The 12,415-nt window shown below is 32.2% G+C and overlaps 1 protein-coding gene across 1 annotated transcript in view; it reads right to left on the bottom strand.

Annotated features, from left to right (window-relative positions):
• Nucleotides 1-12,415, bottom strand: part of NCAM2 (neural cell adhesion molecule 2) — a 254,884-nt gene that overhangs the window by 179,964 nt on the left and 62,505 nt on the right. Inside the window, 1 exon segment of the mRNA XM_063079012.1 lies at nt 5,527-5,644. Coding sequence (XP_062935082.1) covers nt 5,527-5,644 — 118 coding nt within the window.

Here is a 12,415-nt window from a genome sequence, read left to right as displayed (position 1 = left end):
ATTTTCCAAGTTCTTTTCTGGACTAAATGGATATAATCCTGTTTCAATTCTAGTCTTCGTAGTGCTTTAAAATAATGACTTTCAAGTTTTTTTTACTACACAGCAAGAGATACTTTAAGTATATTAAAATCTGAAATATTTCTAAAATTCACTTAATATTTGTGAAATCTTAAAAAGAAATTTCCAAAAATGATTATTAAAAAAATCTCTTCTAGAATGAAACAGAATATTTCTCAGGTGCCCTAAAAAATATTTCCAGTGAATTCTGATATCACTTTCCAGAAAGCACTGACACATATCCTAACATAATCCTTATTGTTTTATGATTTAATAGCATGTTTCTCCAGTTTATCACAGCATGTGCAAATAATATCATGAAATGTGCAAAAATTTCACAAATGTGTACATAATATCATGTATTTTATATGTATTATTTCTTATTTTTACTCACTTAATCATTACAAGTATAAAAATGACAACATCTCAGCTTTTTGTCTAGAATTTCATGTGCATATAGAGCTTTCACTGCAATTAGTGATGTATTTCTCAATCTTTTCAGTGAAAATTATTTATTTGCTTTCTAATAATGATAATAGCACATCAGAGGAGTCAGCAACTTATGGTTTCTAAAACACTTTCCCTATATTATTTCCTTGATTTAATACTCACTATTAGCCTATAGATGTACATTTTTCCTCTACGTCCTAATTCACAAATCAGAGAACTACAATTTACATATGATATCATCACCCCTCAATTCATAAATGAAGACACTTATGCCCACACAGTAATCAAAGCAGGTGGGTAAGTAAGTTCCACTGTTCTTTCTAGTAAAAAGGGTTATCTCCCTACTTCATGTGAAAATTGTTCTAAATGTCTGAAGTATATCAAATGAAGTATATCAAATGAAGGATATCAATCATGAAGAATTCATAATCTAGTCAGTATTAATAGAGGATAATATAGATCTTATTAATAAACTTACTTATAATGTGTTTGGGGGGTGGGTCTGCTACAGTAGGAGGAAAGAGAAAGATGGCTGGAATGCTCTGGGAATTTTTATGAGGAAAAAAATCCATGATTTGGCTTTTGAAATGGATCAGTAGATCTTAAGAGATTGAGAGGAAATTGGTGTGTAAAGATTATACTCCCCTCAAGAGCTCAATTAAATAAAATCATGAGAGCATAATAACCAAGGTAATATTCTTAATACCCCTCTCCCAATGAACCTGTTATATTACATATCTTCCCATTGTTATTCACAGTCCATTTCTACGGGATGCCAATATCTAGAAAACACTCCTTAGGGATTCTGACAGACCCCCATAGTGCATACTTTGAAACTCAAACCACTTCTCTAAGTACTCCTTTTCTAGGCACAAGAAAATAAGGGTCAGGATTAGAAAATTAATGGAATTAATAAAGAATGGATGATAATTTCATTTTCGAGCATAATGAAATAACAGGGACCATATTTATTCTCACACTTCAAACAACAAAAACAAATGTGAACCAACAGTTTTCAAACACTGATCAACAGGTAGTGGATGACAGTGACCTCTGAATACTGCCATAGCTTACTGCAGCTCTGGGAGGGACACCTCAAACAGCGTCAGGCAGTGTATCTGTGTTGGAAAACAGTTGGGGAAGGTCAAAGTGACCAGAATTTGGAGGTCAGACAGTGTGAGAAGCGACAGCTACACAACCAATAGAGCTACACAAGCAAGACATCTCCAGAGGGTTCCCAACAAATCTTGAATTGAATACTGATTGAGGAGTTATACCAATACAGCTTTCCTATGCTAGGGGAAGAACCATTAGAAAGGATAAAGCACGACAGTCTCAGAAGCTCACATAAGGCCAGGAATGACTTGCATCCAAACCATCCAGAACAGAAAGACATCCCAAAACATAAGGCTTTAAGTCACATCCTCAGAAAAATATTGCTTCAGTAATGGAGCCAAATTAACCTTAGACTTAAGGTTGTTCTGCATCCACCTACAAGAGCCTAAAACCACGCCTCAAAAAGATCAAACTTTTTCTAAGTAACTTAACTACTCTAAGACAAAGTAAAAGAATACAAAAATATCCAGCAATCCAAAACATAAAATCTCAATTTTCAGCACCCAATCAAAAATAGCTAAAAAATTAATCACGCACAAAAATATGACCCATAAGGAAGACAATAATAAAAATAGAAGCAGAAATCACTAAAACAGAAACTAAAAGAACAAAAAAGAAAATAATTGAAACCAAAAGCTAATTTATTGAGATCATAATACTTATAAATCTACAACTAGACTGATCAGGATAAAAAAAGAAAGTAGAACAAATACCAGTTATTAGGTTATCAGGATGAGAGAGGGAAGATCACTATAGGTAATATGCAAATTAAAGGCATAATAAGAAAATTCTATGAATGGCTTTATGCCAGTAAATACAATTTAGAAGAAATGGAAAAATTCCTAGAATGACATAAATCATCAAAGCTCATCAAAAACAGAGATTGCCTAAATAGTATTATATCTATGAAAAAAATAAATTTGTAGTTAAACCTTTATACAAGATCAATCCTGGTACAAATGGCTGCAATGTGAATTTTTTCAAACATTTAAGAAAGAAATAAAAATTATATACAAACTCTATCAGGAAACAGAAGAGCAAGAAATACATTCCTACTGGTTCTATGAGGCCAGTATTTCCTTGACCCCTAACAAGTCAAGAATAAGAAAAATAGAACAACATCTCTCCAAAGCATGAATGCAACAGTTCTTAACAAATCATTAGTATATTGATTCCAGGAATGCATCAAAAATACTATATCAAGCAGGTCTTAAACAAAGAATGCACGATTGTTTTAACATTTGAAAATCATTGAAATTGACCATATAAATGGGCTAACAATAAAATTCCATATGGTAATCTCAGTAGATATAGAAGAAGCATTTATTTTTTTTATTTTTTTATTTTTTTTCTTTTTCTTTTTTATTTTTTAGTTTTATTTTTTTACTTTTTTTAAAATTTATTTTATTTTATTTTTTAATTTTATTTTGTCGATATACATTGGGGCTGATTATTGCTCCCCATCACCAAAACCTCCCTCCCTTCTCCCTCCCCCCCTCCCCCCCAACAATGTCCTTTCTGTTTGCTTGTCATATCAACTTCAAATAATTGTGGTTGTTATATCTTCTCCCCCCCCCCCGGTTTGTGTGTGTGTGTGTGTCTGTGTGTGTGTGTGTGTGTGTGTGTGTGTGTGTGTGTGAATTTATATATTAATTTTAAACAGAAAATGAAGGGACAGATGTTTAGAGTCACCAATTTACTCCCACTTTGATTTAAATGTGACTAAGTATTCCCCATTCCCTTTCTGAAAATTTCTTATAATCTCCCAATAACGATCTCTTCTGCTGGTGTTATGGATTAAATTTTGTCCCCCCCCCTCCCAAATTTATTTGTTGAAGCTCTAACCCACAAAATGACTGTATTTGGAGATAGGGCTTTTAAGGGGGTAATTAACGTTAAATGGAGTCATAATGGTGAGGCCTCAATCCAATAGGATTGGTGTTCTTAAAAGAACTAACACCAGAGATCTCTTTTGTTCTCCAGGTTTGCTCACAGAGGAAAGGCCATGTGAGGACAAAAGAAAAGGTAGCCATCTGCAAGCCAGGAAGAGAGGCCTTACCAGAACCTTCCCTGCTGGCATCTTGTGGACTTTTAGCCTCCACAACAGTCAGAAAATAAATTCCTGTTGTTTAAGCCACCCAATCTGTGGTACTTTGTTATGGCAGCCTAAGCTGACTTCACTCATGTCACTTGGAGTTATTATCTCTACGCAACAGGTTATCTAGCTCTTTCTCTTAGGGCTGCTGCCTCCATTCCTTAATGCTTACAGGGATTATTTTTTTTTTACAAACATGGCATGTCTATATCTACAGATAAATATACCAAAATGTAAATTTCCCTCTAATATTAATTTTATCTCTGTTAATGTCACAACCACACACTCTTATTCTCTCGATATATAGTTTATATCTTGAGGCTAGAACAGTTATTTATGTTTTAAATAAATTAATCGTTCATCCTACCCAAGGGATGGAAGCAATGACATATGAAGATATGGAGATGAAAAATTATAGATTTAAGTTACTTATATTTTCTGATGAATATGATTTATTCTAGTCTGTATGATAAGCGCATTTTCAATTAAATATAAGAAAAAAATTTTGAACAAATGTAAAACTTTAAGGAAAAAACCTAAGCAGAAAAGAAGTCTCTCTAGAAATATAAAATCATTAGAATAAGATTCTAGAACAATATTTGTTCACTGTAATAAATGATCCAAGGACTTTTCCATGATGCAATTAGATCTGATGTTGACTGTTCAGGATCCACACTGGTAAACCAGCCGTCTATGAGATATGTGATGAGTACCTGGGGTGAATATGTTAATGTTTGATGTGTCATCCCATTACAGAATACAAACAGTATGTCAATTTGTTCATAATTAATGTCTGCAAAAAACATCTAAAAATGCCTTGTTTGAAGAAATATCTTATTTATTGCTACTTGCTATATCAAATGGATAAACAGGATAAACAAAGGTTTGAAAGCTGAAGGTAATATCAGTAAATTCTCGTACTGAAAATAATGAAAAATTAGTTTTGGATTTCAAGTGTTGTCCTTAAAAGAATTTTTAAAAAATATCCTGATTCTTACTATTGACACTTTGGCACATTTGAATGCATATTTTATTAATTGCTTTCTTGAGATTATTCTTGCACTATATGATTTATAAAGTATAGAAGTGATTTTATAAATATTTGTAGTTAGTTAATTCTTGTGTGCTAAACTGTATTTCTAATGCAGGCTGTCCACTTTTAAATTTTATTGTCTCCAATTTAGTAGTTTAAGCCACAAACTAAAAGAATGGAATATTTTAACATATGCTTGATCTTAATGGAAATCAAAATACATTTAAGAATTCTAACAAAAAAAGATATAAGTAATCTAAAAATAGATTCAGAATACAGAGTTTACTCATTTGATAAGGCAATCTTTTTAAAAATGACATTAATTTATGAATTTTTAACAACAAAATTAGCTACTTCTGTAAAATAGTACGCAAATTGAATATACAATTACATTCCAATAAAATATGATTTTGTACACACAAAATAGTGGTGCCGGCAACACCAGGGTGGCTATTTCAAGACACACTTGTATTGTGGGTACAATAGAAAGACTGAATCACTCCCAAGGTTCCTGGGCCCATTTCAGCCAGAAACATGCCCTTGTTGACAAAATAAGAACTGTGCATGCAGCTTCTGGTTCAGAAAATTAGGGCAAGATCATATTGTTGATCTCTTTAGCAATTTAATCTAACCAACTTAACTGAAAACAATAGCACATTTTTAACAAAACTAAAAAAGCAGTGGTTTATTTCTCGCCAAAATGATTAAGATCTCAAATATTATCCCATGTCCCTAATTATGGACACAAGCCAGGGAGATGTGGTGCATTACCTACCTGGACCAGGAAATGGAGGGCTCAGGAGAGCCCGAGGCCCTGCACGACAAAGTCATCTCTTCTCCTCTCTCTGCTGTGGCATTAAAGGCTTTCTGTGGCATTGTGATTGCTGGTGGCACTGAAGGAGAGATGGACATAGAGTAAATAGAGTTGAAAACATTTTCAGCAACACCATTTTGAGACATATTTTACCACTTTTCTTTTTTTTTAATGCTTAGATTTTAAATTTGATAGTTGACTTCTGTACTTACATTAACGGGACTTTGTTTCATAGCAAAATAACTTTAAGATCACTGATCTTACTGCTAATGTACAATAATTAGATAAATTCATTGCAATGCTATTTTACAATTTCTTAATTAAACTAGACTGAACAATGAGCTATACGTTTTAGCAAACATATATAATTTTATAAAACATGTCTCTGCTGTGGATTGAATTGTGTCCCTCAGAGTCCATGTATTAGAAACTCAACCCCCACTGTGACAGTGTTAAGAGGGTGGGAAATCCTATTATGGTAATTGAAAAGTGGGACCTTAAAGAGTTGATTAGACTTTGAGGATCATGATCTAGTAAATGGATTAGTAAGTTGATGGTTTAATGGTGGTCATATGTGGGGTTCTGAGGCCTTTAATAGGAGAGTGCATGAGGAACTCTCTTTCTCTCTTGCTTCTGCCTTTCCTGCAATGTGATACCCTGCCTTGCTGACGTCTCCACCATAGAAGGCCCTCACCAGATGTGTTCCCTGGACACTGGACTTCATAGACTCTGGAACTGCAAGCAATAAATATAGTTTCTTTACAAATTACCCAGTTTCGGTTACTTCTGTTATAAGCTACAGAAACAAACTGATACATCTCACCAAAAAGACAGACATACACCACTCTGACTTATATCAATACTGAGATCTATTTCGAGCATAAATGGATTTCCTATTTGAGTTCTCATTGGCATATATAATGCCAAAAGCAATCATTCACTGCTTCAAGACAGGGCTTCCAAATTAGGTGTCAAACCATAATGTTCTTTCTGATTAACTTCGCTTAATTTCTTCCAACATCTATAGAACATTTTATGAAGAGTAACTGCTTAAGCCATAGAGAGTGTGAAAATAGATTTTCATGAACAATTCAATTTTTAAATTAAGCTTCCTCAATTTCTAACTAATTACATTGCAGAAACTGTGTATGCTGCAAATTTTGAGCATGTTTAAACTATTACTGAAATGCATTGTTTGCAATAAACAAATCACTAACATCCATACCAGAAGCTAAACTTCAAAGTAAAGCATAAATTGTGACTTGCTGCACACTTTCATAATTTTAAATTGAATATGACAAAGTAATCTTTCAAATATTTATTATAATAATAATTTCTAAAATATATCCTAAACAACCTGACCAGACAGGCATTTAGTAGTGTGATTATAATTAAATATCTCTACAATACAACTCAAGTCAATGTCAATGCAGCATTATCTCCATTGATGGTGAGGATAAGAAATGAGATGTATCTTAGTAAATAAAAATAATAAATTAAGTCTCTGCCTTTATGAATTTACATAGGAGGGATATGATCTGACATGCTGTCTCTAAATTAACATAATAATTAATAGTCTTACAAATGATGGATTTTATTCAGGTATTAACTTTGAATTTTAAGTATGCTGTCATTTGAATTTCTGTATGGTGTTTTACTTCCCTTGTAATTATGAGGAAGAACATTTTAATCAAAGTGCATTGCTTTGCCTTTTGTTATTTATGAATGTAGTTGTAGTTGCAAGAACAATATTACTGTTTTCATTACAACAATAAAGATTTTTAACCCGTTAGAGAATTATGATGGAAATGAACTCTTCAATAGAAATTCTGTTCAGACTTAAGTATTTGTGTGAATAGGAACACTTCCAAACTGAGAACCAAATGCTCCGGTTCTTGTTCTGGTACTGCTACTAATTAAAATAAGTTACTTAATCTTTGCCATAATTTTCTTGTCTATAAAGTGAACCATCTATGCTAGATGATCTCTAAGAATTGACAAATCTTAATGTTTATGGTTATGATACATTGACTCTGATAATGAAATATCTGTTCTTACCTTACAGGGTAGTTTAGCAGAACAATATTAATATGCGTATAGTATTGCATATTCACTTCGTAGTTTCAAGAGCAATTCCAGAACTATTCTGAAGAATAATAGTATCAAAATCTGAGGAGATTTTCACTGGTCAGATGCCAGTACATTTGCAGAATTTTTTATCTACTGTTTTAGTCCTACAGAAAGGATTTTTATGTACATTACCTCATTTGTTCTGAATTCTCTATCGAATTGAATTAAACGATTTTAAAAGGGGTTTTCATTATATTTCATCTGAATTTCTTGTTTTCTCATAAATCCCACATCTACTCTATTTTTACTTTTAAAAATGCTTTTTTTTCCACATTTGACTCTATCTGAAACATCCAGCTTTAATATCTTTACCATGATTTTTATTCTGTATTTGTTAAGTAGTCAACACTTTTTGGTAAGTTTCTATTTTCATTCTTTAGCTGCAAGATACATGGAGATGTGTAGGGAAATAGTTCTATAACTCTCACTAGTATGAAGGTTTTGGTCCACCTTCAAGTTTTAATTTCCCTAACTGGTTGTTTAAATACCAAAAATACCATTAATTTGACAGTTTGTTTTCCCTTTCATTAATGAACATAATCCTAATACGTATTCATGTCGCAGTTTATGTGGTTCAGATTAGCTAGTACCCACTCATTCCTCCAAGTTTGCTAAGGCTAAGTAAGAATAACTAATCTCACACTGTAATACTCAGGAAGGCTAGCCTTTCGTAAATAATTTTTTGTTCAGGTTTAAATACATATTACTAAATAAATTCACTTGTAGATCCTCCAGCTAACAGAGTACTGTTGAATTTAAAATTCACAATCCTTTTTTGTTTATCTTTCTTTGCTTTTACATTGAAGGCTGTGTGACCATTAGAAAGTCACATAAGCTATCTCAGCCCCTAACCAAGAAAATAAATGGACAAAGTTAAGACTAAAGTACCTTGCAGTTCTAACATTCTATTGCCATTCTTGGTTTATATGGAAGGCAAATTAATTTCTTTCCTCAGGTCTTCCAATGATTTCACTAACAAATATTTCATTCCATTGCATATAAATAGTGAAGATAGAAATAGTGAAATAATTGAGAAGCCACATTTATAAAGCTAATTCATATTACTCGGGGATGGTAGAAAATTTCAATTTTGTCAGTTAATTTTAAGAACCCACCTTTGATAAGAAAGCAAGTATCCTCATTTTGCAACTTTTCATGTACTTATTTGCTTATAATATCATAAAGTAAAGAATGATTACTATTTTAAAATTGTGTAGACTCCCTCTATGCAATAGGGTATTTCAGGTATGGAGAGTGCATTCTTATCATGATTTTGATCATACAATTGTTAATTTCCAGTGGTCTTATCAGGCATCAGTGAAACCATATCTGCATTGTTTTCTTTTTTGTTTTAATTTTTTGTTTGTTTTGCTTTTCACTACTGCCTCAAATGCTATCATATGATCTATCACCTCTCAATTTTTATTAATATTGTTTCTGGTTACTTGCAATACTCCTTCATTGTCCATTTATGGGGATAGTTAATTTAGAATGTCATTTAATAGAAATATAATTTTTTTTGGAACTCAAATGGCATACAAAATTTAGCAAATAAAAAAATATCAAATGATAAGCATAAAGAAAGCTAATTCATGTGTAGTTCGATTTGGAAAGAAAGTCTAGCTCACTGGTTGCAATAAACTAAATACATATAGTCAGTTCTTTTTAAGTAAATGTAGTTGAGTTGTAGTTGTAGTAAATTATAGTTGTCTCCAATCTTGAGTGTCAGCATATTGAGTATTTCTGCGTCGCTATCCTTTCTACTCAACATTTCTTTACGTACTTGATTAAAAAGGATTAAAAATTGGTAACAAATTTGTTGTCATTTTACACATACATATTTCTAATTTGGGAATACAGTAAAGCAGTGACAAAATTACCATCAACTGTTGAGTGTTGAGTATAAAATCAAAGCTATTTAAGGAATTATTATACATCAAATATACATTATTTATACATCAATTTACAGAATAGTGAGGATCAAATTGGTTTGTTATGTTTAAAATAAACATTCAAGGAAAAAGTCTCCATTAACATCTTAAATTTCATTCTTAGTGAACCCTAATTTTAGAGAAATCAGCAATTTTTAATCAAATAATTGTTGGTTTCAGTGGACAGCAAGTACAAAAAGAATGAGAAAATATTAACTGATGCTTTATTGCTTTTTCATAATTATGGTTTTATGCGTTTTCTAAATACTTCCAAATTAACCTGATTTTTATGTTCTTTAAACTGGACTTTTGTAATAGCTTATACTTGAAGTTTCAAAACTAAAGTTAAATAAAAAGATAGACACTGAGAATTCCTGACCTTACTCCTTGCTTGTCAGTTACCTTTACTAATTACTTGCATTTCTTTATATAAATTCTAGTCCACATTTTTTACATTTCCTCTTTCTTTTACAAAATACATCTTTTTTTGTACCATGCTTCTTTTCACAAATAATAATACATGTAAGTCTTATTTATGTCAATATGCTAGGAACTTACTCCCTCTTGTTGAACTTGCACAGTATTACAGAACCTGTGGATACACTATTGGGTACATATTAAGTCACCTGGCCAAATATGGCCAAACACATATATTACAACATTTACCTACTGCAATAAATGCTGCATTCAATTACCCAGAAGTGACCTTTATAGGTCAAAGGGTAAATGAATAAATATTGACTGAAAAATACTAAATCAGGTATTTTAAATTTCCCTGAGTCAACATTATGCAATTTTCTTTTCTAACAATAAATTACTTTTATAACCAGAAAAGTATAAAAAACATAAGAAAACAAAGTAATATAAACTGAAATAATTTTCACATAATTTACTAAAGCTAATTCACAGCTGATGTCTACAAGCTTTATAACATCAAAATAAAATACTTATTTAAAAAAAAGCCAAGTGAAAAATTACAGTTGGAAGCATTGAATCACTGCTTTGAATTTCTTTTTGTTTCCACAGTAAAAGATGATAATTAAATAAAAGGCCAAAGTTAATATGTAAGATCCTTCTTCATGTTAATGAAGAAATGGATGGATGGATGGATGGATGGATGGATGAATGAATGAATAAATAAATCCAAACCTGAAAGTTCTTTCACATCTTGCAAGGTAATTTCTCCATTAAGCATGACCATTTTTATGTTTTTTTCAGAATACATTCTATGGTTAATAATATTCCGCATCAGAGGTCCTCACAGTGTGTTTTAAGAAACCCTAAGGTCCCCAACACACTTTCAGAAGGCCTCTAGGGCCCTTCTATTTCCAATCACATATCATCTGTGCAAAGATGGATTTTCTCCTGCAAAAGTCAGTTATTGGATTGTACTAATGAAGGCAAAGTGCAATAATCTCCTTATCTAAAGTACTTTCCTCAGGTTCAAATATGTATCACAAAAGACTGAATGCAAAAGCAGACTGAGAATCCACCTTTGTTTTTTTAAGTCACACACTAAAAATAACAAAATGTAAAAAAAAAAAAAAGCCACTCCTTTCTTATTGTTTTGTTTACAAAATGTTATTTTTAATAAACATGTTATTTAGATTGGCATGTTTATTATTATTGTCAAATTAATAAGTTAACACTTTAGAATTTGAGTGAAATACTGAGCTACATATAAAACTTCTCAATTGCAATGTCTATTATGATATATATAAATAGGTAGGACCCACATAAACAAAACTTCTAGGGGTCCACAATAATTTTAGAAGTGTAAAATGTTTCTAAGACAAAAAGTTTTGAGACCACCTGTGATAAAAATGTAATAGTATACAACTTGGTAATTCAAATTAGCATTTAAAGACAAGTTATATAAAACCACTGAGAAAAATAATGTATAATATAAGCCCTGTGTCAGTTTAAAGGTAACCTAAATGTCTAAGATTTCAGGACATATTGCTAGAAGTTGGTAGCAATCAGTTTTGAGAAATTCTGGAGAAGAGAATCTATTAGAAGTATAGTGAATTCAAGGATTTCAGGACTGAACAAGGAAAAAGACATAATGATAGGTGGCAGTAGTACACAATGAACTTGGTTTGGGGGTGTTTGCACAAGCACTTAGTGTGGGAAATTCCTCGCAGCAGGAGATCTTCTACAGACAGCATGTGGGGCCACCTCCCAGGGGGCAGGAGGGTAAGAGAATGAGGAGAGAGGGGAATGGGAGAGAAGGACTAATGTGCACATGTGATGTCATTCAGCAACACAGCAGAGTCTCTCAGTTAGCATGAGAGTCTCTCAGAAAATCTCTCTAAACTCCAAACAGCAGCTGTGGGACTAGGATCTTGCACAGTCCCCAAAGTTTGTCTTATCTACAGCTAGCAGAAATTGGACACAGTTTTGCAGAATGTGCAAAGCAGGCTGATTCTAAGTGGTTAAAAATATGCTTATTTGATCTAACTTTAAAACAATCAGATGCATAACATTTTCACTTTGGCATTGGTGGGTTTTTGAGCTGATGATCCAAGTCGGCTATAAAAAAATATAAAGAAACTAGTGACCAATGTACAGGGACCATCTTTGGTTGATTTACATAGCAGGAATGAAGGTTAAGTTAAATGATAATAGAGATGTTGGGGAGAAAGGGTTATTTTGATATAAAAAACTGGTCAGTTTACAGTAATATCTTAACAACACTAGGAAATCATTAAATGACCAAATAACTCATGATTTTATAAAGCTATTATTGCAAGACCAACATTATTTGCACCGGTGATGAGCAGCTATAA

Source organism: Cynocephalus volans, chromosome 1 (genome assembly GCF_027409185.1).
Source record: "Cynocephalus volans isolate mCynVol1 chromosome 1, mCynVol1.pri, whole genome shotgun sequence".
NCBI classification, from domain to species: Eukaryota; Metazoa; Chordata; class Mammalia; order Dermoptera; family Cynocephalidae; genus Cynocephalus; species Cynocephalus volans.
This window is presented reverse-complemented; position numbering and strand designations above follow the sequence as displayed.